This window comes from Onthophagus taurus, chromosome 2 (genome assembly GCF_036711975.1).
Source record: "Onthophagus taurus isolate NC chromosome 2, IU_Otau_3.0, whole genome shotgun sequence".
NCBI lineage: Eukaryota > Metazoa > Arthropoda > Insecta > Coleoptera > Scarabaeidae > Onthophagus > Onthophagus taurus.
The window spans coordinates 29,040,912-29,068,010 of record NC_091967.1 but is presented as its reverse complement, the minus strand read 5'-3'; the positions used below and the strand labels follow the sequence as shown (position 1 = coordinate 29,068,010).

Below are 27,099 nucleotides of genomic sequence, written 5' to 3'. Positions count from 1 at the left end.
AAAGCTAGTAATTTTCTAGAAAGAAATATTTATTGAATAAAAAAAATAAATTGACACACTGAGTTTTCGGTAAAATATTAAAAGTTGTTATTGTGTCAATTCAATTTATTATTTGCAAGATTTTTTCTTAACCATAAGGCAGTAAATTTTGTCTAAATTATAATATATCAACCAGGTTATTATATTTTATTACAGGATCCAAGCAAAATTACATTTCACTAAAAAGATGTGAGATTGCGAAATGGTTGCAAGATTGTAACTCAAAGAATTTTAAGGGAAAGTTATATTGTTTAGAAAATAAACTAAAATTGACTCTAAATCATAATGAATTATCGGCTGAATCTCAGACTAAAATAAAAAACTTTTTAACACAGTACACGCAGAAATGGTCAGCATCATCAAGAAATTCAACAACATTTTACAATAAAAATTCGTTGTGGCTTTCTTCAGAAATACAATTTTCTAGTATTATCGATTTGAAGAAACCAGCATCAGCAGAGGAAGAAAATGATCGCGGAAGGCCACTAGTTTCCTTCCTTAGTTCTAGCGAACGAACCAAAAGAAGGAAAACGGAACAACTTCGATCTGATTTTTCTGTTGAAGAACTCACTTATGCTGCACAAATGCAACTTCGGTCGGAAGGTAAATTAGATGCAGCAGATGTTATGAAGCAAATAGTTTTTTCTACCCCAACTCGGGCATCAAAATTTAAAAAATCTTTGGCTAACATAATAGTATGTCCACTTTCTGGAGACGAAGCATTGTCGCTCTTTGTAGAAACTAAGTTAACAAAATTTCAGTATAATGTAATGAGAAATACAGCAAAAAGTCATAATTCAAATCTCTATCCCAATTATGAATCTATTACACTCGCAAAAAAAAGATGCTACCCAAGCAACCTCACAATAACTGAAGAAAAAGCGGAAGTACCTCTCCAAAATTTATTGGATCACACGAGTTTAAGATTGTTTGAATCTTTAAGGATCGTTTTTAATGGACTGTTACCTGAAAACCGTAACAATCTTCATTTGATAACGAAATGGGGGTTTGATGGCAGTTCTGGGATGAACCAATACAAACAGAAGTTTTCTGATACTAATGTTTCGGATGGTAACGTGTTTTTGTCGTCTTTGGTGCCTATTCAATTAATAAATGGAGATCCTTCCTCAAAAAAAACTAAAGTCATTTGGCAAAATCCCAGACCTTCCTCTACCCGATTTTGTAGACCTATCCGCATACAATTCAGCCACGAAACAACAGAACTTTCTGTGTTGGAAAAGGAACTCATCGAAAATCAAATTAGAGATTTGCATTCAACAAAAATAAGTTTTGAAACTTTCAATATAGCGATTCAACACAATCTCTATTTTACTATGATAGATGGTAAAGTATGCAATGCAGTTACTGAAAATCGATCGACACAGAGGTGTTATGTTTGTGGTCTAACCTCGAAAGACTTTAATAATATTGATAAAGTGCTAAAGACAAAAGTTATAGATGAATCTAGATATCAGTTCGGTTTGTCATCGTTACATGCTTGGATCCGCTTCTTTGAATGTTTACTTCACCTTTCCTACAAATTAAATATTCAGCAGTGGCAAGCTCGGGGTAACGAAAACCAAGAAAAAGTTGCAAGTAACAAGAAGCGAATCCAAGAATTATTTCATAAAGAACTGGGGCTTTTAGTGGACAGGCCAAAGCCAGGATTTGGCAGCACAAACGATGGCAATACTACTCGACAGTTTTTTGAAAACGCTGCCACATCATCAAAAATTACTGGCATTGACGAAGAGCTAATAACTAGATTCCGAATAATTTTCTTAACTATATCTAGCGGTTACCATTTAAAAATAGATTTGTTTCAAAAGTACTGTATTGATACCGCTGAAAAATTTGTGAAGTTGTACTCTTGGTATAACATGCCAACCACTGTACACAAAATTTTAATTCATAGTACCAATATAATGAAATATTTCTTTGTACCTATTGGGCAACTTGGCGAAGAAGCCCAAGAATCGAGGAATAAAGACATTAAAAGGTGTAGAGAATTTAATTCAAGAACATTTTCCAGAGAAAAAAATATGGAAGATGTGTTCCACAACCTGCTGATCTCATCTGATCCACTCATCACTAACATGAGAAAAGTTGATGCAAAAAAGACAAAAAAATATCCGAACCAAGTTTTACAGTTTTTCGATGAACCTTTAGTAGATACATCTGACAATGAGGATGATGAACCTTTTTGATTTTTGTGTTTGGTTTTTATAATATTGTTTACAATGTTTATAATTATATATTTCTGTTTATGTTAATGTATATGTTCTCGTTTAATGATTTGTTGTTTATGGTCTGCTAATGTTCATTTTTACTTTTGCTGTTTATATTATTTAAAATAAAATGTTGTTTATGTTAATGTTAATATTTGTTATTTATAGTCTGTTAATATTGATTTTTGTTAATAATAATAATAACTTTATTGACAATAACCTACAAAACAGCACTTTCGCATCATTTTTGATCTATACATATAATTGTTTATAATTAAATTTTATTGTGTGTGTTAATGTTCATATTGTTGTTTTATGTTTTGTTGTTTATTATCCGTTGATGTTATATGTTATAGTGTTTAAAATTTGGTTTAAATTATATTTAGTTTGTTATATAGGAGTAAATTTGTTATCATTATTTATTTTTATTCGAAAGCGCGTTAAAAGACAAAAAAGAATGGAATGCAGTGGAATGCTCTAACAAGCGGACACTACAGGGTCCAACCTTTTTGTCTGGATATCGGAAATGTCTGCATATGAGAGTGCCTAAACAAAGAGAAATTCGGGATTCGGTCCAAGGTATTTGTCCGGTTATAAGAAATGTTAGGTTGTTAGAGCGTCCGCGTACTAAGTATATTATGAAATACTTAATTTTTGTTAATTGTATAGATATTTTTTAATTTCCACCAATTTTGGAGTAATCAGACAAAAATATCTTTTTGGCCAACATTTTTAACTAATTCGCTTCTGTGCGTCGGTGAGAATTGAGCGTAGCGCGGCGGTGACGTCCGTAGAATTTTTACTTTTTAACGGACGTATCCAGAGAAACAGTTTTGTAGCGTTACCGTCACAGAACCCACCTGATGTTAAATTAAAATATTTGTAGAATCATTATACCATGGCGTTGTCATGAAAATTTATTATTGTTTACATTTTAATAAAACTTCAGTTCTTGTCCATTACTTTCATAACGAAACACGTTTTGTATATTTATCCTTAAAAAGAGGTTATAAGGATATATTTCATTTAATTCACAAGCAAACAACCTCAAGTCTATAACCACCAATATATATTTAAATCCGGAATTCAATTTAGCAAACTCAATCATTTCAATTAGATCCGCCTGCCATAAATCATCGATTCCGTTAAGGATGGTTCTTCGTCTAGTGAAAATACGTCTTGCGGGACGATGGAGCTCTTCCACAATGACGCGTTTCGCATCTGACACCTCCATTGTGATAATTAAGGTTTGAGGCCGACTTTTTTCTCTAATATATCAAGTCTGGAAAATATCACGGAATCCATGAGGTCAACTCGCGATTTCTGCGCACCCATCGAATGTCGCATATTCGATATGAGGGTATCCATCACCGATAGACGATTTGTAATGCGATTTAGATTTAAAGGTATATCGGTGTTTACCGTTTTAATTATCGATGCGATCTGTCCGGTCTTAGATGGATCTAATATATTCGATATATCCTCGATATTCGATTTGTTAAGCTTTACTTGATTTAATAAATTAGTGAATTCCGTTTTAATTGCATCCCCCAACTTTGTTAATCGATCGGAAAGTTGAGTTAAATCACCGGAGACGTCCGACTAATTTCGATTAATTACATCTGTGAACTTTGTCGCCGTATCAGTCAATTCGTTGGAAATTTCGGTAATTTTTACATCGCTAACATCAATTTTAGCATGCAGATTTTTAATATCGGACGCCCAGTGTGATTTTAATTTAAAATCTGATCCTCAATCGCTTTGATTGAGGGTTTTAAATTTCCGGAAACTTGGAGATCGATATATTTCTTGTTGGCATCGATTTCATCGCGTAGGGTTTGAATCTCCGACGTAATATGTTTGGATTTAATTCGTAAATCTTCAACCCCCGATTTTAAATTGGAATGATGATCCCTACTGGTTCGCAATGTCTTACTTATTGAATCGAACATACGTTTATACTCCGTATCATTTGTCTTAAACATCTCATCTACATATACTTTTATAACGCAATCGTGTTCTAGCGATGGGCTTTGTACATTACTAAGTTTACGTCCCTGAATATCATAATCTCCAGATGAGGTTAACGGTAATCCAACCCCCCGTTGAAGCATTCCAGCCTCATCATTTAATTTACCCCATGAAGATGAGTGTAACGTACGCCCAAATTTATCGATACTAATAATAATAATATTCCATACATGTCGGTAATTTATTTGATAACGTTGATTTCTTTAAGCTCCTCTACAATATAAGCAATTTCGTTTCTGTGCGAATTATTTCCGGCCGCATACGATGCGTGCAACAATCTCAATCGATCTACCAATTCGTTAACATCATCCCAGTATTTATACTGAATCCGATTGGAATTGACCTCTAGACCTGACCCCGCGGTTTCACCCGCGCTATTAAATAGCGGTTTATGTTAAAAATGTTAATTAATTCTTTAATTTAAATAATTTTATTCGTCTTAAAAAACATTTGTATCTAGTTACCTTTCGTTCAATTAAAATAAAAAAAAACACATCTGTCAAAAATCCTAAAGTGCGTCTTCTCATTTTTCGTTTTTCTCAAGTAACTTCTTCAGATCGCCTCATATAAAGTTTAATTCAGTGATAGTGCTTCAAATAATGAAAAGTAAGACTATTTCTTTCTAATTCAATGACATTTTATTTTATTCGAAACAATTCATTTTCATTGTTAATTAACTGAGTAAATTCTAAACTCTTGCAAAACATTTGGTCCTTCGAGCCGGATCGGTTAAGCCGAATCGAGTTAATTAACATTAATTTTCATTTTTGTCAATAAAACCAGTTCGTTTCAATATGGCTCCTCCGAGCGAGCAAGCGGTTAAAGACTTGAACCCCGTGTTCGAACGACAAAACGAGTTGTATCACCAAATTTCGCGTTCGTTGGACAATTTTAAAAAACTAGCAATAGTTAAAAGAACCCGCGGAAATATACAAAGTCGATTGGACCGCCTTGAGGTTAATTGGAATGAATTCAATAACTCGCATACATCATTGTCGAAATACAAATCCGATTGTAAGGATAAAAGTTATTTTTCGGATGACATATTCTTTACGTGCGAAGAAGAATACATAGAATCGAAAGGAGCCATGCTAGATTTTTTGAATGATCTCTCTCTTCAAAATGTTAACATTGCAACTTCAAAAAACATTCAATCTCAAGCGCACCATCTTCCTCAAATCAATTTACCGAAATTCAACGGAAAATATTGCAATTGGTCGCAGTTTAAAGATCTATTTATGTCCATGATTCACGATAACGATAACATTTCGGACGTGGAAAAACTCCATTACCTGAAAATGAGTTTGTCAGATGAACCATCTCAATTATTAAAGAATGTGGTAATTACAAATGATAACTTCTCTCGCGCTTGGCAAATGCTATTGGAACGTTATGAAAATAAAAGATTATTGATTGACTCTCAATTAAACACGTTATTCAATTCTCGCTCATTAAAAAATTATTCTTCTCTTGAATTAAAACGATTGCTGGGAGAAGTTAAAGAATCTCTTGGTGCTTTGGAAGCTTTAGGTTGCCCTATAAAACATTGGGATCATGTTCTTGTATACATGATTGTACGAAAGCTCGATGTTGACACGATAAAAGATTGGGAAAAATCTTTAGCAAATAATCAAAATCCACCATCCTATGACGAACTTGAATTGTTTCTATTAGGACGACTTCATGCTCTGGAAACTATTGAACAATTAGCTAATCGCAAAATTAATCAAAATTCAGCAACGTACAATAAAAATTCCAATGTAAAGTCTTTCAATGCATCTCCTTTCAAAAGCACTTGTGTCCTCTGTCAAGCATCACATTATCTTTCTGGTTGTCAACAATATTTAACAAAAACGCCTAATCAGCGATCAGATTTCGTCGTTTCGAAGAATTTATGCTTCAATTGTCTTGGACCACATCTTCGTAAAAATTGTAGAATAAGTAAAAGATGTCGAATTTGTCAAAAACAGCATCATACTTCACTCCATGATTATAAACCATCAACAGATCATACAAACTCTCACTTTCAAAAGGATTCAAACAATCTTTCCACTCAACTCCAAGTAACCGATCCAACTTTCACGCCAATTTCAACAACTTCCAGCCATCTCATTCATTCACATCACGTCCATACTCCTGTGTTACTAGCCACTGCTCTGGTTGGAGTAACTTCTCATCTGGGCGAACGTCGTATAGTACGAGCTCTTATCGATCAGGGATCTGAAGTGAGTTTTATTTCGGAAGGATTGGTTCAACAATTAAAGTTACCTCGACATTCTAAAACCATACCCATTTCTGGAATTGGATCCCAACAGACCAGTATTTCACATGGATCAGTACAAATACAATTATTTTCTAGAATAAACGAATCCTATACCTTTACGGAAGATGCATTAATATTATCTAAATTAACGGCATACCTGCCTCAAAGAAATACCGTCCCGTTAGATTTTGATCTTAGCGACATATTATTGGCTGATCCAGATTTTACCTCATCTAAGAAAATAGACTTAATTCTAGGAGTCGGCTTTTATTCTAAAATTATTCAAACGGGAATTCGTAAAAATCATGATGGCTCTTTGATGGCGCAACAAACTTCACTTGGATGGATATTATCTGGAAGTCTCTCATCGTCTCCTGAAGAATTAAAGGCTTACGGTTTTCAATGTTCTATAGATTACGAATTTCTTGATCTGATGCAAAGGTTCTGGAAACAAGAAGAAAATTTATGTAACTTACCACCGTGCCTTTCACCAGAAGAGGTTAAATGTGAGGAACATTTTGCAAAAACTTACTGTCGTAATTCGAACGGACGCTTTATCGTTCGCCTTCCATTTAGCAAATCGCCCCAAGAATTGGGAAATTCATACACATCAGCGCTACAAATGTTTAAGAGAATGGAATTACGTTTTGCAAGACATGAGAATTTAAAAAAAGAATATAGTAAGTTCATGAATGAATATTTATTGCTAAATCACATGCATTTAATTCCATTTCCATCACTTGAAATTCCACATTATTTTCTCCCACATCACGGAGTAATCCGTGAAAGTAGCTCCACTACAAAATTGAGAGTTGTATTCAACGGGTCACAGAAAACAACAACAGGTGTGTCTTTAAACGATTGTTTATTTACTGGCCCAAAATTACAAACTGAACTCGTTGATGTTTTGCTGCGTTGGAGACGTTATCCAATTGTTTTTGCATCTGACTTAGAGAAAATGTATAGACAAATTCGTGTACATCAAGATGATTTACCATTCCAACAAATTATTTGGAGAGAAAATTCATCACAGCCAATTCAAGTATGTCAACTTTCAACTGTTACTTATGGTCTCTCTAGCGCTCCATATTTAGCTCTTAGATGCTTACGTCAGCTCGCTTATGATAACTCAGAAAACCTTCCTCAAGGCTCAGAAATCCTTAAATTGAATACATATGTGGATGATATCTTCTCTGGAGCAAATAGCATAGACAAAGTTCACGAAATAATCTTCGAGCTCAATAAAATTCTAAAATCAGCAGGTTTCACTGCAAGGAAGTGGGTTTCAAATCATCAAGATGCTCTTGTTCATTTACCTTTAGATGTATTATCTAGTGCCCATACTTATTCAGTTGAAGAAGATAATAAACTACGCGCCTTTGGTTTATTATGGAATAACATTGAAGATCAGTTTTTATTCGTTTGTCGCGCCTCTTATAACATGTCCAAATCGACAACCAAACGTGAAGTTCTGTCTTTTATTGCTCGTTTATTCGACCCTCTCGGTTGGCTTTCTCCACTGACAATTATTGCAAAAGTTTTTATGCAACAACTATGGGTGCAACATCTCGATTGGGATGAGAATCTCCCTAATAATCTGGAAGAAAAGTGGCAGACATTCATAAAAAGTTATAATCAAATTCCGACAATTCACGTATCCAGATGGCTTGGGACTTCCGATAGAACTGAATCAATCGAAGTTCACGGGTTTTCTGACGCTTCCTTCGATGCGTACGGGGCAGTCGTATATCTTCGCGTTTTAACAAATAAAGAAGTGCGCGTTTCGTTACTAATTTCAAAATCAAAAGTGTCGCCTCTAAAACGCGTTACGGTGCGGCAGTTCTGCTTACTCGTTTAATTAAACGTGTTCAAAACGTGTTAAATCTCTCAGACTGTCCGGTGCACTTGTGGACTGATTCAACAGTGGTTCTTGCATGGATTAAAAGTCATCCATCTCGATGGAAGGACTACGTAAGAAATAGAGTCACAGAGATTCACGAGTTGGTCAACGTTCAATGGCATCACGTACCAAGTGGTGACAACCCAGCGGATTTGGTTTCTCGAGGTGTTTCCGTGGCCAAATTACAAGAAAATTCTCTTTGGTGGGTTGGACCTTCATGGCTTGTCGCATCTCCCTCTGAGTGGCCATCAATTCATCTCAATTCTTCTGATGAGACTGATCTGGAAAGAAGACTGAAAAGTTCAAATATTTCAACTAAAGCTGATGATGGTTGGGACCTAAAACATCGCTATTCTTCCCTGAGAAGGCTGCTTCGTATCACCGCGTGGTGTATGAGAATTTTTAAAAGAAATAATCTTTATTCTCATGTTTCAGACGTTCTATCTCCTGCCGAAATTAATAATGCTCTAATGTTTTGGGTTCGAGAGAGTCAGCAGCTTCAATTTTCCGAAGAAATTACCTTATTATCGTCAAAAAGAGTCATTCCAAAATCAAGTTCCCTCTTCCGACTGTCTCCGTTCATTGATGGCAATGGGTTTCTCCAAATAACTGGACGTCTCAAATTCGCCAACTTGGAATATGATAAAAAACATCCTATTATCATCCCCAAGCTGTCAGTTATCACAAGTCTCATCATTGATCATCACCATAAATCTACACTTCATGGAGGTACACAACTTACCTTGTCTTCAATCCGACGACGATTTTGGGTGGTTGGTGGTCGTGTTCCTGTACGTTCTTATATCAATAGATGTATGGTGTGTGCGAAACATAAAGTTATAACCAGCCAACAACTAATGGGACAGCTTCCTCCTGCCCGAGTGAATCAATCCCGACCATTTTTACACTCTGGCGTCGATTATGCAGGACCATTTCAATTACGAACAATGAGAGGACGAGGTGGTAAACTCTATAAGGGTTATTTGATCATTTTCATTTGTTTAAGTACATCAGCGGTTCACCTGGACGTCGTTACCGATTATACCACTGATGGATTTCTTGCCGCCTACAAAAGATTCACCGGCCGTAGAGGAATATGTGAATGCCTCTATAGTGATTGTGGTACAAACCTGATCGGAGCCGATAGAGAACTTCGAGCTCTTTTCAACAAATCTTCCAATGAATGGAAACATCTAGCGAACATTCTAAGCAACGATGGTACAAACTGGAAGTTTAATCCGCCTTCAGCGCCTCACTTTGGCAGAAAATGGGAAGGAAATATCAGAATTGTTAAAAGTCACTTAAAGAAAATCATTGGTTTTACTACACTCACGTATGAAGAATTCGTTACTGTCTTAGTTCAAATTGAAGCCGTTACGAATTCACGGCCTCTCTGCGCAGTTTCCAATGATCCTCTTAATTACGATGTACTTACACCCGGTCACCTTTTGATTGGAAGTTCTCTAGCCGTTGTACCTGAACCATCTTTTCTTGATTTAAAAACCTCTCGTCTCTCCAGATGGCAACATCTAAGACAAATGATTGAAAGCTTTTGGAAACATTGGTCCGTTTATTACCTCCAATCTATACAAAACGCCAGAAAGTGGTTCGAAGCCAAGAATATTCCACAGTTAGGACGGTTAGTCTTAATTAAAGATGAACGTCTTCCTCCTTCGAAATGGGCTATTGCGCGAATAACAGAAATGCACTCTGGTCCTGATGGTCGCATAAGAGTTGTAACTTTACGAACACCAACTCACGCGGCCCATAACAAAAATTTGTTTATTACCGTAAGTTGAAACCGATGACAGCGATACTCAATAAGCACCAATAAGCACGTTTCGATTGATCGATTTTGTTTTGTAATTAAGAATTTCACTCATGTTTTTTTGTGTTGCCTATATTTAGGCAAGGGGGGCGAAATGTTAAAAATGTTAATTAATTCTTTAATTTAAATAATTTTATTCGTCTTAAAAAACATTTGTATCTAGTTACCTTTCGTTCAATTAAAATAAAAAAAAAACACATCTGTCAAAAATCCTAAAGTGCGTCTTCTCATTTTTCGTTTTTCTCAAGTAACTTCTTCAGATCGCCTCATATAAAGTTTAATTCAGTGATAGTGCTTCAAATAATGAAAAGTAAGACTATTTCTTTCTAATTCAATGACATTTTATTTTATTCGAAACAATTCATTTTCATTGTTAATTAACTGAGTAAATTCTAAACTCTTGCAAAACAGTTTAATTATTCTAATATATTTTTCAGAACGATTACTCGCTACAGGTCCGGTATAGTTCTGTTTATGGGCTCCCGTAAACGTTAGGATTTCTTTATACCTCCGAAGATCCTCTTCCGTAAAATTTTTAGGTCCCTTCAATTGTATGAGTAGGATCGGATAGACCGATAGCTTACGCGTCGCGCACCTTGAACGAAACCGAAACAAGATATTCGACAACTCAAAAAGAATTACTCGGCATCCTCTGGGCTGTAAAACAGTTCAGACCGTATTTATATGGCAAACGGTTTACGCTGGTTACAGATCACGCGCCTTTGACATACCTGTTTTCATTAAAGGAGCCCGGAAGTACATTAACTCGTTGGCGACTACAACTGGCCGAATTTGATTTCGAAATTATACATAAACCTGGAAGACTAAATACGAACGCTGATGCCCTATCGCGGGTGAGAATAAATAAGGTGTCATCTTCGCGACCCGATAACTATGGAGAAATCGTTAAGAAATTTCACACTTCCGTTGATAACTACCACAAGGGAATAAATGAAACTGACAATAACATTAAAAAATTTCATTCCTGGTCCAACATGCATAAGGATATTACCAATTTTATAAATAAATGTGAAACTTATCAATTGAATAAAATTGACAGACAGAGTAGGAAGCAACCGCTAAAATTAGTAGAGCCACCCCTAAAGCCATTCGACAAAATTTCTTTAGACATCCTGTTCCTTCAGCGGAATTATGTTCTATCCATTATAGACAAAATCACAAGGTACGCTCAAGCTTACATTCTGAATAAAAAGACGCCTACTTGCGTATTTAATAAATTAAAACTCTTTATGCAACACTACACGATACCCAAATGTATTTATTCCGATAACGGAACGGAGTTTATTAATAAAAAATTTGATGAATTCTGTACATTTTTCCAAATTACCCATGATGTTTCTTCCGTCGAACACTCCCAATCACAGGGTATAATTGAGCGGTTGCATGCTACTATTTCAGATACTGTACGATGTTGTTTAAATGACGAAGAATCAAATTACAACACTCTTGCTGATGCTTTGCTAATAGCGCTGAATTCGTACAACAAATGCAAACACTCGTCTTTAGGGAAAACTCCCTTCCAGGTTACTTTTCCATATTTGGAAGGAATGGAAGTAGATAAATCGAACATTGACGACGAGATTGAGTCTATTCGACGGAAACAGATAGGCTCTAAAGCTAAAACGAAAGACAGATTCGATTCAAAAATAACCGCTAAACCGGTAGAATATCGCGTAGGTCAACTGGTCCTCTTAAAGAGAAAGAACAATACCGAAAAACTTACCGAATATCAAGGTCCCTACGAAGTTGTAGAAACTAATGTAGAAAATAACACTGTCACTATTCGTTTAGATAGGAAGTTATCTAAGTTTCATGTCGAACAATGAAAACCGTTTGTTGCAGATTCTCCCTCACCTTCCTAATGATCACTGGGACCGGTAATTATTCCATTACGGACGTAAAAAACGAGGTAGGACTGTACATAGAACAACTAGGACCTTTAAAAATAACAGATTCGTTTTGGAACTTGCTTATTGTCAAAAATATTACTCTCGTACGATATACATTGCAATGCAACGATAATTTGCTAACGAATCTGACTAAACTAGTCTATGCAAATGAAAAAAAATTCATGAATAAATTAAATTTAGTAAACGAAATTACAGCTCATTTGGTTAATTTACGGTTAATCTCGGGTAAAACTAACAGGTTATTAGATAACTTAATGTACGAAACTCCGTGAACCGAAAGACGTAAATGCGGATTGATTGATGGGTTGGGAACAATTATTAAAACTATTACGGGTAACTTAGATGAGGGCGATGCAAAGAAATACGACGCGCTTATTGACGGTTTAAAACAAAATCAAAAGTTTTTAAGAGAAATTCTAAAGTCGCAAGTTCAAATAGTCGATGAAATGAATTCAAAATTTAATAAAACCGTTTATCAATTGAGGGCAAACGAGGAAAGACTTTTACAAAGATTAAACGAATACATGGAGCACAATATCGACCTGCAAAGGCAACAATTTTATTTTGAAGTCCAAATTTGCTTAGAACGATTATTCGAGTCGTACACAATTATAGAAAACGAGATCCAAACTCTAATTTTAGGGGTAACATTTGCTAGACTTGGAAACTTTTATGCTCCGCTGGTGGATACTGATGTCTTGGTTAATGAAATTCAAAAAATTCCTCGAAATTTAGTCAATAACAATTTACCGGTAGTCCCTGATATAAACAATTTAAGTTTGCTACTGAGACTTTGCACATTCAAATCATACTTAAAAAGTGATAAGTTAGTTGCCATTTTGCAAATTCCATTAGTAAAAGGTGATTTGTATCGTTTGTACCATGCGATCCCTTTTCCATCTGTTCTCAACTCCTCTACTATAATACTCCCTTCCTTGGAATATTTCGCCGTATCTTATGATTACACGCTGTATGTGAGCGCATCCGCGGACTATCTTCAAAGTTGCAAAAAACTAATAAATACCTTTGTTTGTTCGAGCCCAACTATTATGGAGGTAACCCTAGGACCATGCGAAGTACAAGTGATGGCCAGAAGAAGAGCGTCGACTTGTATGCCTCGAAAATACCAACTTCAGGAAGTTATATACAGCCAGTTAAAACCGAATCAATGGATCATCGCGACTCCAAGTGAAACTGTTTTGTCCATATGCTGCGACGCATCTCAGGAGGACTGCTCACGAAGAATTATCAGTCACAACGTAAAGCTCCGTCTTTCCTGGCCCTGTTTTGCGATCATTGAAGGGAAAAAGCTTCAATCCACTCGAAATGAACAACAGACCGCTACTCAATCGATTGAGTTGCCGTTAATTAAATCTGTCAATAACGTTAATTCAGATAAGTCATACGAGCAAAATGTAATAAAGTTGAATGATATCGATTTGTCGGATTTTAATAGAATCCATACTTTAGTAGAAGAACAAAAATTAAATCTAGACGCTATTCAAAATCAATCAGTAAGTTTAATTAACTACTCATTATCGATAGCTGTTGTCATTGTAATATTTATCATAATAATATTTCGTAAACAAATCAGAATATTGTTCGAAGCGATGAACTTACAATGTAAAAAACGACAATCTGTTAATCAACCTGAGGCAGCCCCTCGCTCAAGGCCTGTAAATTTGAGAACCATGTTCACATAGAGTTAAACCGTATAAACGTAGTTTTATATTCCTCTCTTTAATTTTGTTTTTAATTTGATAGTTTGTGAGTTTTATTATCTCTTTTTCTTACGGAATACTTTCGGGGGGGGAGGTGTTAGGAACCGTACCGTTACGGTCCTGTCGGCGGTTCAGCGACAAAGCTGACGTAGCATAGAAGAACAGCGGTTTACTTGTAGAAATAATGTAGATTAGATTGTAACGTGCCGTTAAAGAGTAAACACGTAATTAACAAGACTCTGTCTTTTTCTTCAACCTGTTCAACCCTACTTAAGTATAATCACATACCAAATTTCATCAATGTAATAAATCTCTAAAGGTCTATGCGTCACTTTTCGCCGTTTTGAACCACTGTGCGACGATGAGGGCACCGATGATGATGAAAATGTAGACGAAAGACGAAGTTGTGGTTCTAGGACTACACCAAAGACGACGAATAAGAAGAAAACTAAAACGTACGAAGATGATTTATGCATGAGGACGAAGTTTATGATGACATTCAGGGATGTCGAAGACACGATTCGACCCTTTGATGGCAAAGATGATTGTGCGATAGACACCTGGATGGAAGAATTCGAAGAAAACGCTGTTTTATTGGAATGGACAGACGTGCAAAAATTTATTTATTGCAAGAAATTGCTAAGAGGAGTAGCAAAGCTATTTATCCAGAGTGAAAAAGGAATCACGACATGGAAAAAGCTGAAAATAAAATTAGAAGATGAGTTTGGCAAAAAATTCAACAGTGCTGAGTTGCACAAAATGCTGTCACAGAGACGAATGAAGAGTGATGAAACAGTGGGAGAGTACTTCTTGAAAATGCGAGAACTAGGAAGTCGAGGAAGCATAGAGAAAGATGCATTGTATCAATACATAATAGATGGGATAGAAGACGAATCAACAAACAAAACTGATTTGTACGGAGCGAAAAACAATAATGAATTTAAAGAAAAACTGGAGATTTACGACAAGATAAGGAAGCAGAAGCAAACAAGAACAAGTAGGCCGAGACAACATGAACAAAAAGATGACGAGACCAGGCCAAGAGAGAAACCAAAATGTTGTTATAACTGTGGAGAAAAAGGTCATTTTGCAGCTGAATGTAAATTCAAGGAGAAAGGCCTTAAATGCTTCAACTGCAAACAATTTGCACATAAAGCAAACGACTGTTCAAAGAAATCATCTACACTCACAAATGTGAAACAACCATCAGTAAAGAAAGTTGCAACTATAGAAGAGAAAAGTGAATATTACAAAGACGTGAAAATCGATGGAAGGAAGACATTGGCATTCATCGACCTTGGAAGTGACGTTGTCACGATGAGAGAAGAGACAACCATTGAGATGAACATACAGTATGTGCCACACCAGATTAAACTGAGAGGTTTCGGACAAGGAATGTGCGAATCTGTAGGAAAGAGAACATTGCTGTTAGAGATAGATTGAGTCAAAATCGAGGCGGTTGTTCTGATTGTACCAAATGAAGCGCAACAGGAATCGATGATAGTGGGACAGAGTGCATTGGATCAGCCAGGGATAAGAGTAACCAAAGAAAATAAGATGTTTACCATCGAAAATATTTCCAGAATAGAAAAAACAAGATGTCAGAACGAATATGTGAACATAAATTCGGGCATAGGTTGTGACGAGATTCAAAGTGTTCGAGACTTGGTAAGTCATTTTGATTCAGTTTTCTCTACGAACTCCTGTGACATTGGCACCACTGACCTGGTAACTATTAACATTGATCTTACAAGTCAGGATGTAGTGCGGTGCAGACCATATAGACTACCATACACGGAACGCGAGCGGGTGAAATCTATGATAGACGATCTTTTGAAAGCCGGCATCATTCGCGAATCAACATCGGAATATTCAAGCCCTGTGATTTTAGTTCCTAAAAAAGACTGTTCGCAAAGACTGTGTAGACTATAGACGCTTAAATGCCATAACGCGAAAATCGCATGTGACGATGCCCTCGATTGACGAACAGTTAGACATGTTGGCGGGTAACAAATATTTCACTACATTAGACTTTATGAGTGGGTATTATCAGATTCTGATAAATGAACAATCTAAACATTTAACCGCGTTTGTGACGACCGAGGGACTATTCGAATTTAATAAATTGCCGTTTGGTTTGGTAAACGCACCAAATGTATTTAATACTCTTATGTAGCGTGTCGTGCAACGCATTGGACCGAACATTGTTCTAACATATATGGACGATATGCTAATACCAAGTGATACAGTAGCGGAGGGTATCGCGAAACTACGAAAAGTGTTGGGAGTATTGCGAGAGCTAGGCTTAACATTAAAACTCAGTAAATGTAAATTCCTACATACGCGACTAGATTACCTGGGGTTTGAAATTGATAGTGAGGGTATACGGCCGGGTGAGCAAAAAACCCAAGCTGTAATGAATTTTGAGACACCGACGAATGTTCACGAAGTTAGACAATTCTTGGGATTATGCGGATTCTTTCGAAAGTTTGTACAAGGGTTCTCATTGATAGCCAGACCATTAACAGAATTGACCAAGAAAGATCGGGCTTTTGAGTGGAATGAGCTGCAGGAGAAAGCATTCCAAACGCTGAAGGATAGATTGACCCAAAAACCGATACTAGCACTCTATGATTGTAGAGCAGAATTGGAAGTACATACAGATGCTTGTAAGGACGGTCTTGTAGGCATGCTTCTACAGAAAAATGATAAAGGAACATTCCAACCATTGGCTTATTATAGCCGAAAGACGACCGAATTGGAGGCCAAGTACCATAGATATGAACTTGAAGCATTGGCAGTAGTGGAAGCCATAGATAGATTCAGAATATACGTATTGGGACGACACTTTACAGTAGTTACTGATTGCAATTCTCTGAAAACAATCATGACAAAGAAAGATATGACGCCGAGGATTGGGCGATGGCTCTTGAAGTTACAAGAATACGATTTTTCTGTTATACATCGATCGGGAGAAAGGATGTCACATGTTGACGCCTTGAGTAGACACCCAAATGAGCCTGGAAAAGAACCAGAAGAAGCTGATCTGAAGATCAACACCTTAAGAATCGATGAAGCTGACTGGTTAGTAGATAATAAATGAGAGTTCTGGACCGGAAATGAATCCCCCTAATCCCCCATGACGTCACTTCCGGTGTCATCCTACTTCCGGTATCTTGTCACTTCCGGTGTCATCATCATCCCCCTTCAACCCCCATCAACCCCATGTGAGTGCCCTAATGGCCCCCTTCAACCCCATGCTAGTGCCCTAACGGCTCCCTTCAACCCCATCTTAGCGCCCTAACGGCTCCCTTCAACCCCTTCAACCCCATGCTAAATACGACGACGACGATGACGTCGACGATCGTATGCTTATCAGCGGAAGTTAATCCCCCGCGGAGCGATGACTCAAAAAAATGATACTATTTTCTACTTAAACTACTTAAATATATTTAAACGTTATTCGAAATAGTGGTAAAATGACCCCAAGCCAATGTTTTAATACCATCGGCATCGATACATCGCTTGGAATCATGTGGGGAAAGGGCCAATTTGTTTTGTAAAACGGTAAAAACCGTGTGGTTAAAACTTCTAAATAATAACTGTTTTCTACACAAGAGGGAATTTGAATGTAAACAGTCGAAATAATTTTGAAATGAAAGCTTTTGTTTAACCACAGCTTTCTTAATACCTTTAGATTTTTTAGTAACTCGCCCATCAGCGACCCGATTTGCGTACACCTTCGATCTTAAGCCAATAAATTCAACCATTACGTTTCCGCAATTTTCATCTTTCATCTTACCTAAAACCGCTTTATTTTGCAAGGGGATGTCAAACCGATTATCGGGACTGTAGTTAGATGTATCAAATTTATCTAAATTTAATTTAACATCGCTATACACATCGTCAGACTTAATTAGTACGGTGAAACTGTCGGTATCCATGTAACACAACTGAACGTCCTCGCCGTATTTAGGTTTTAAAAAATCATAATAAAAATCGTACATTAATAATTTTGAGAGTTCTAAAACTGTAAAACCAACGTATAGAGGCTTATCGTAGACTACATGAAGACGCTCCATTTGAATTGCCGAAAACGTTTCTGTGAATACTTTAACACTTTTAAAATTTAATTTAGCGATTAAACTCCGAGCTCCAAGTCTAGGTCGACCTGCGGTTTTGCCAGACCTGATATCGTCCCAACTGGTTACTAACCGGACGTCGACTCGCTTATCAACATTTTCCATGGTTTTACCGAAAACTGCGTTGTTCATTAATTTAAAAAAATCCTTTTCAAAATCATTTTTAGCCGATTGGCGTAACTCTGTATTTTTATCGACATATGACTTTAACCAAGGAGATTGTTTAATCGATAAAACTCTATTAACTTTACTACTGGTGTGAAGTTATCCATAAATCCCAGCAATAAATTTAAAACATTAATAATTCCGTAACTAATACGATTTGGGTAACCAAATTTCACACAGAGGTCACTCTTTCCCTCAAGAACAGCTTACCACCCCCATTTGGTAAAAAAAATTTGTTTCAACCCCCACCCCCGAAAAAGGGATGTTTTCGCCCTGATGGGCACCTTCGAATTAAACCAAATTCTACCACATAATAGAACACAGTTCTAAGTATTTTTATCAATTTTCAAAACACCGTAAGCCCTAACGGTTTTCGAGAAAAAAATCATTCTTATAAACCGCGGATGGAACTTTAGGGGTGAATTTGACCCCGTTGGGCACCTCCAAAATTGATGAAATTTTAGGATGATTTAGAGGATGCCTTTGGCGATTTAAATCGACCATCCAAACACCGTAAGGTATAACGGTTTCCGAGAAAAAAAATTTGTTATTAGACTATAGGTATACAGCGCGGCGCGAACTTTGGGGGTGAATTTGACCCCGTTGGGCACCTCCAAAATTGATGAAATTTTAGGATGATTTAGAGGATGCCTTTAGCGATTTAAATCGACCATCCAAACACCGTAAGGTCTAACGGTTTAAGAGAAAAAAAATTTGTTATTAGACACTATAGGTATACAGCGCGGCGCGGACTTTGGGGGTGAATTTGACCCCGTTGGGCACCTCCAAAACTGATGAAATTTTAGGATGATTTAGAGGATGCCTTTAGCGATTTAAATCGACCATCCAAACACCGTAAGGTCTGACGGTTTCCGAGAAAAAAAATTTGTTATTAGACACTATAGGTATACAGCGCGGCGCGGACTTTGGGGGTGAATTTGACCCCGTTGGGCATCTCCAAAATTGATGAAATTTTAGGATGATTTAGAGGATGCCTTTAACGATTTAAATCGACCGTCAAGACACCGTAACCCTTAACGGCTTCAGAGAAAAAAATTTGTTATTAAATTGTACACGTATGTAGACCAGATAGCAGGTGCCTTTAGCGATTTTAATAGATTATGAAAACTGCGAAACTCTTAATATTTCATGGAAAAAATAAATTTTGTTAAGAAAGGCATTTTGTAGTTTTATGAGCTTTTAGTCGTTCCTGACAAAGGGTAAGAACTCCGCCACGTGCAGTTACAAAAGGCGCAGGTATTAAGGAAAAAATATGTCCATATTATTTGCATTATAAGTGCATTCCGGGAAAATAGTTGCCGACTTATTCGGCGTTGTTTTAGAGCGTTATACACATTTTTTAGATTTTGCCAGAAGGGTGAGGAGTAAACTTATAAATGTGCTTAAACTATTCTATTGGGGACGGAGATCACTAAGTAGTTATATTTAATTAAATATAATATATATATATATATATATATATATATATATATATATTAATATTTTGCCGAGGTAACGACGTCTTCATTTAGAAGCGCGAAGTTAATAAAGAAATAGTGATATTCAGAAACTTATTTTTGATGTTAATAAATGTACAGGGTGTGGCAACCACCACAATTATAAATATAAATCATAGTAATAAGTTCTTTTTTAAATTTGTAGGTTTTGGAAAATCATTAATAGATTTTACTTTCAATTGAGAAGGGCGGATTCCTTCTGAAGAAATTTCATGCGCAAGGAAATCTAAAGAGGAAACTCCAAAAAGACATTTTGATGGTTGGATATTGATACCGTAAGCGGTTAACCTCTCAAAGAGTGTTGATAAGTGAAGTAAATGGTCTTCTTCGTTTTTACTTGCGACAAGGATATCATCTAAATAGACAAAAATGAAATCGAGACCAGAAAGTACTTCGTTCATGAAGCGTTGGAACGTTTGGACGGCATTTTTGAGGCCAAAGGGCATTCTCAAAAATTCGAATAAGCCAAATGGTGTTGAAATCGCTGTTTTGGGAATATCTTCTTCAGCCACAGGTACTTGATGGTATGCACGTACAAGATCGACTTTAGAAAATATTGTACAACCATGAAGATGCAGATTGAAGTCATGGATATGAGGTAATGGATAGCGATCAGGTATTGTGGCATGTATTGTGGCATGTATACCATGTGTTCAAATTCTTTTTTAGCGATAGAAAATTTTATGGGGTCTAAACGTCTTGGACGACAAAACGGCAAGTGAGTGTTTGTAATGATTCGATGTTGCGTTGTGTGTTTAATTGGAGATAAAAAATTAGGTGATGAAGTTAATTTTGGGAAAGATTTAACGAGAGAAGTGAATTTAGTTTCGATAGAGAAGAGTTTGGGTATTGGTATAAAAGATTTTTTGATGCTACCTATTGAAGATAATTTGGTAGTATTATCAATTAAACGACGATTTTTGATGTCGACGATAATGTCGAATTTGTTTAAGAAATCAGCGCCAATAATTGGTTTGTTGACATCAGCAATTGTGAAAACATGTGGAAAATTTCTTCTTAATTGCAATGTTAATGTTAACAATTTTTTTCCATAGGTAATTATTGGCGTACCATTTGCAGCCGTTAATGTAGAAATGGTATCTCTCTTATGTTTACGAAAGAATTTATAAGGCAGCACAGAGATGTCTGCTCCTGTATCAATCAGAAAATTTAAATTGGATTGGTTATCGTAAACATAAAGACGAGAACTGATTTGATTAATTATCGGGTGCGTTCGTCGTTCATTGAATTGTTTTGAATCAAATTTTGAATTTATTGAATTGTTGTTCTCTAGCGAAACTTGTTTCAGTTTTTTTGGTTCTGTGAAGATGATGAAAGATTTGTGTCTTTAAAGGAATTATAAAACATACATTCTTTTTCGCAGTTTCGTGCTTTATCGCCATACTTGGAATGATAATAACAGATATGGTTTTGACGTTGCCTGGAAGAACTTCTTGGACGAGGTGATCGATACCTTAACATCTTACAATTATAGCAAAGATTTGTTGCTATGTCAGGTTTGTTAAGTCGAGCAGCAAGAGAGTTAATGCTCGTCTGGATATTTGATTGCCATTGATGAAGTTGTTGTGAGTTTTTATCAATAGAAACTGAAAGGTTATTTATGGCTTGTAACAATTGAGAAGTTGTATGCACATTGGAAGAGGACTCGTCGTTAATTTTGTTGACTTCAATTTTAGGAAAACGAGTCGTTGAAAAAGATAATGAATCCCAGATTTTATCGGCTATGTTAAGCAAATCATTGATCTCATCTTTACCTGAAGACAATAACGCTACCGAGATAGTTTGGGGCAATCTTCTCTGCCAAAGTTTTAGCAATAAATTTGGACTTACGACTTGCGATCCACCGACTGTCGATAACATACTCCTATAGAAATCAGATGGTTTTTGATCTCCCATCTGAGAGCCGGAAAGGAGATCATCAAGACGTTTCTCTTCACTTAGAGAAAGCCTATTGATCAAAGTGTTTTTTAAGTATAAGTATGAATCGATATCCGGTGGAGCATCTACGACGTCGTAAACAATCGAAATTATCTCGGTAGGCAAATGCGTAATTACCAAATTATATTTTGTTTTATCATTAGTTATTCTGGACAGGTTGAATTGCGCTTCAATTTGGTGAAACCATGCAGCAGGATTTGCATTCCAGAAGGGAGGCAATCTAATATTGGTGACAATGTCAACGCTTTGATCACCAGAAGTATTCATGATTGTGGTAGGATACTTATTTAGGTTCAAATAATTATATTGCTGATCAACACTTATTAACCCTTATCAGTAATCGAAATACCTGCAATGTAGGTTTCGTCTCTAAAATCCGGATGTAGACTCGTGGATGGTCGCTGGATAGGTATCACCAAGTAGTTGTGGTTGTGGAAAAATAGCAGGCTCGGTCACTGGTGCGAGGTTGGAGAGAATTGGATGAAGAAAACGACGAAGACAATTCCAATTTACGTCAAATCTTTCACTTCTTTCTCCAAAACGTCGGGTTCTTATTGGTTCTTATAACTTAACGTTGGGTTACTTCTTTTTCGATGTCGGGTTAGTTCTTGTTCGGGGTCACCAATTTGTGGGAAGAGTCACCAATTTGTGGGACAATTTAAAAAGAGATTAAAACCAATTTTTCGTTACAACGTGACTTGACTTTTTATTTTGTTATAATAATAATAATAAACAAACTTTTTGTATCACTATGGATTTACAATTTTTGTTTAAAAAAGAACTTATTACTATGATTTATATTTATAATTGTGGTGGTTGCCACACAGGGAATTCCTTTTTAACTTCTTTTCAGTAAAAAGGTCACTTAAGCAGGTACGTGGCTTACGAGTTAGTGCATCGTAAGTACACTTACACCGGCTTTGACCAATCATAGCCATGGATATTACTGTAACACAGGTAAGAACTTAATAATATATAAAGGTTCCTCAGCTATTGCAGAGATCAGTTGTTCTGCTTATCTCTTGTTAAAACCAGTGAGCAGTGAAGATGCCGACGAAATTACTGTTTTTGGGCGATAGTAATTTTTGCCGAATGCTACGTACTATACAAAGTAAGTATTTGTTTTAACAGATGTGAAGTTAATTCCTACTAATGGTATATACTTTTAGGACGACAATCAAAACGGACAACTAACGGAAAATATTTCCTCGACTTAGCAGTAGGCGGTCAAACAATACTAAAACTTTTGCGGCGCGCAAAGTGTATTCCAAAAACATGTTCCCCTTGGTTTTGTGGAGATATTGTTGAACGACATATCGTTATAATGATAGGAACTAACGATATACTCCACAAAACATCACCATCCCCCAACTGAAGTCCAAATATTCTCACCACTTCCGCTTCCTTCTTTCCTTAAATCCTAAAGGAATACAAATTTGCACAATTCCTTCCTGCAAAAACTTCGAGTCTGTGAACGTAAGATATTATAATTTCTATGTCATGCTATAAACAAATACTCTCCATGCCTTTATAGGAAATCAATCATTACATTCGACGGTTTTGTTATGAAAAGCAAATCAATTGTACCGACATTGAAGCAATTGTTAACAGAAACATGATGGAAGGGTAACACAACGTGAAAATTTTTCTTTTCTTATGTATTTAATACAAATTTCTACACAGGGATGGCATTCACTTAAATGAACAAGGATTGTAAGCGGTCTGGAACGCGGTAGCAAGTAATTATAATAATATTCTCAATCCATTACACAATTTAATTATAAGTAAAACAGACCATTAATATAATAAATTTCATTCTCTATCAAAAGTTTTTTTTTCTATCAAAAATCCACCCTCCAAATCATCCTAAAATTTCAGACAATTTCATACCTATAGTGTCTAATGACAAATTTTTTTTCTCGGAAACCGTTATACCTTACGGTGTTTAGATGGTCGATTTAAATCGCCAAAGGCATCCTCTAAATCATCCTAAAATTTCATCAATTTTGGAGGTGCCCAACGGGGTCAAATTCACCCCCAAAGTCCGCGCCGCGCTGTATACCTATAGTGTCTAATCACAAATTTTTCTTCTCGGAAACCGTCAGACCTTACGGTGTTTGGATGGTCGATTTAAATCGTTAAGGGCATCCTCTAAATCATCCTAAAATTTCATCAATTTTGGAGGTGCCCAACGGGGTCAAATTCACCCCCAAAGTCCGCGCCGCGCTGTATACCTATAGTGTCTAATAACAAATTTTTTTTCTCGGAAACCGTCAGACCTTACGGTGTTTGGATGGTCGATTTAAATCGCTAAGGGCATCCTCTAAATCATCCTGAAATTTCATCAATTTTGGAGGTGCCCAACGGGGTCAAATTCACCCCCAAAGTCCGCGCCGCGCTGTATACCTATAGTCTAATAACAAATTTTTTTTCTTGGAAACCGTTATACCTTACGGTGTTTGGATGGTCGATTTAAATCGCTAAAGGCATCCTCTAAATCATCCTAAAATTTCATCAATTTTGGAGGTGCCCAACGGGGTCAAATTCACCCCTAAAGTCCCATCCGCGGTTTATAAGAATGATTTTTTTTCTCGAAAACCGTTAGGGCTTACGGTGTTTTGAAAATTGATAAAAATACTTAGAAGTGTGTTCTATTATGTGGTAGAATTTGGTTTAATTCGAAGGTGCCCATCAGGGCGAAAACATCCCTTTTTCGGGGGTGGGGGTTGAAACAAATTTCTTTTACCAAATGGGGGTGGTAAGCTGTTCTTGAGGGTAAGAGTGACCTCTGTGTGAAATTTGGTTACCCAAATCGTATTAGTTACGGAATTATTAATGTTTTAAGTTTATTGCTGGGATTTATGGATAACTTCACACCAGTAACTTTACTTATAATTAATCCGTGTGCAACGGCTTGTTTTAAATTTCTGTAATGAATTACATAATTCGTCTTATCAAATAAATTTGGAATTAATCGTTTATCGCTCTCGCATTTACAGTTAGGGGGGATTAAATTCTCGGCTAAGAAAGGTAAATCATTATGTAGGTTGTGCAAGTGTAGGTTGTTGAATTTCGTTTTCAGTCAACCATTTAAAGTCGGAAACGGGTATAAATTGAGACATTGCCCACCCATACAAATTGTTAGTGTCCCAATTCATTAGAAATTTAGAGGACGAATTAGCATCATAATTTTCCATATATTTATTATTTGCTTTGGCATGACGTAGAGAGCATTGGGAAATGCCCCCATGGATACCTTTTTTAATGAAATGAACTTGATCAATATCCGTCAACAATTCCAATTTAATTTTAGTGACTTTTAGCATAGCATCCCAAGATAGCCCCGGTGCCGTATAATAATGCGCGGGATCTAAACCGTACGTTTTGAAACATACCCGTCTAAATTTCTCAAATACATCAGCTAATAGAAGAACATCGGTCTTTAAGTATAAATCAGAATAATCCTTAAAAGTTTGACAATTAAATTTCTTCCAAACAGTTTGGGCATGGACATATTATTAAAAAACGTCTCTTTAGGGGGCAAGGATGTGGCATTAAGCCTATCAAATGATGACATAAAGGTGTAGGGAAAGATTCCCTTTTTGGTCAGCAATTTAAAATGATCATTGTGGGGGTAAAATTTACGCACGTTAATAAAATCAAACTCATTAAGATTCGCTAAAGAATCTAATGAAGATGACATAAAGCTCAATGAATCAACAAATCTTAATTTAAAGAAAACATTTCCAACAGATTTGTCTTCGCTAATTACCTTATCGACCAAAACTCTTTTACTGAAACTAAGGTATCTCCCTTTATTATTAGGTAATACATCAAGCCCATATTTGTCTACATCACATATTTCTTTAATAAATAAATGACAATCATACCCGCTAAAGTTATGAAAAAATATCGGAATAAAATTTTGAAGTTTGAAATTTAGATTACAATTTGAATGGGCGGGGCCTCGGTATTTGCCGCTAATATGACAATGATCACGAACCTTAACCTGGTTTGAAGTAAAAGGATTTTGACAAATAATACAATTTTCGGCCGATTCGAAATGCCGTTGCTCATAATCCGTTAAAGGTATCATTGGTTTTACAGTTTTAAAGTATTTGTTGTAAAGTAATTTGACATCATCAATTAATTTAGAGATAAAAATTTTTGGCGCATCCGGTCCCGTATACGTTTCAAATTTATTTAAACTGCTATCAATATTGGAAACAATGTAATAAGCAAAACTGTACCTACTATGTTCCTCAATTTTTTCCGTAAAAGATTTAGCGTTACTCTGTTTACAATAATCGATCGGTTTTAAAATCGATTCAAAGTCAGCGTAGATGACAAAGGGAGCCATCTGAGCGAATGTATAATTATTAAATTCTAAAATATTTTGCGGAGTTTTTAAACCGAAATAATTTGGTTTAGATTTTAATTCGGTTGTAGGTAAAACGGTCATTACATGATTACAATCATAACTCTGATGCGCGATTAACTTGTCTGCGGATGAAAATCGCGTTAAACATCCATCACAAAGGTGTATAGAGCCGTTACGGTTCACACACTGGCTTGATATTAGCCTTGAAAGATTTTTAATTAAAACGAAATGGTCCTTATCGTTTTCGTATAGATAAAGCAAATTTATATGAATATCGCGTCTACGTCTAGTAAAATAAATTGGCCCTTCCACTGTGAATTTACCACCACTACTACTTAACAATTCGTAAACATTAATACTTAAATTATTTAATTTTTCGACATTAATGATATCTTTTAAAGTTATTGGAAATGTAATCCCGTGCAAATTAAGCACTTGACTATAATGAGGGTAGCTTGTAGTACGATCTTGATGGAGGTTGGTAGGATGAAGAGCCGCCGTCAAACACCACGCTAAACAAGCATCGTCCTCATAGTTTTTAATATTTACGCACGCATGTTTTTCAGCAATTACCTGAGGTAAACGTATATGCGATGACCCGGGTATAGGTTCAAATTTATTAATATTAAGCAGGAGGTGAGATACGGAGAAGAAGGCCCACCCAGAGTCGCGTTCTTGAAATTCTTCGTTTTGAGCTAAAATTTCCCTACACATCCCAACATAAACCTCGTGCAAATCCGTACCCAACGAAATAACTTGAAATTTACAATTAAAATTTTTCTCGGACATTAATACGTCTTCATCCCCATTCTCATCATACGCGGCTTTAACATAATTTGCGAAAAACTCGATCTGAACCTTTATGGAGGGACCACAGCTTATTGCAAAATTGAATTCCGGTATAAATGTGCGCGACAACCGCTAACGTTGAACTGATAAGCAGCTAGACGTGTGATTAGAGTTATGGTCAGTCGTCAATATCACGCAGTGATCA

At 36.2% G+C, this 27,099-nt stretch overlaps 2 protein-coding genes across 2 annotated transcripts; one reads left to right on the top strand and one right to left on the bottom strand.

Annotated features, from left to right (window-relative positions):
• The first annotated feature begins 5,092 nt into the window (after positions 1-5,092).
• LOC111422213 (uncharacterized) lies at positions 5,093-12,136 on the top strand. Its single transcript, XM_071201469.1, has 3 exons — positions 5,093-8,024; positions 8,453-10,251; positions 11,036-12,136. The coding sequence occupies exons 1-3, from the start codon at positions 5,093-5,095 to the stop codon at positions 12,134-12,136; spliced, it is 5,832 nt and encodes a 1,943-aa protein (XP_071057570.1).
• A 12,626-nt stretch (positions 12,137-24,762) lies between these two features.
• Positions 24,763-26,894, bottom strand: LOC139432704 (uncharacterized). Its single transcript, XM_071201468.1, has 2 exons — positions 25,497-26,894; positions 24,763-25,164 (listed from the first exon to the last, which is right to left on the bottom strand). The coding sequence occupies exons 1-2, from the start codon at positions 26,892-26,894 to the stop codon at positions 24,763-24,765; spliced, it is 1,800 nt and encodes a 599-aa protein (XP_071057569.1).
• Positions 26,895-27,099: the final 205 nt, after the last annotated feature.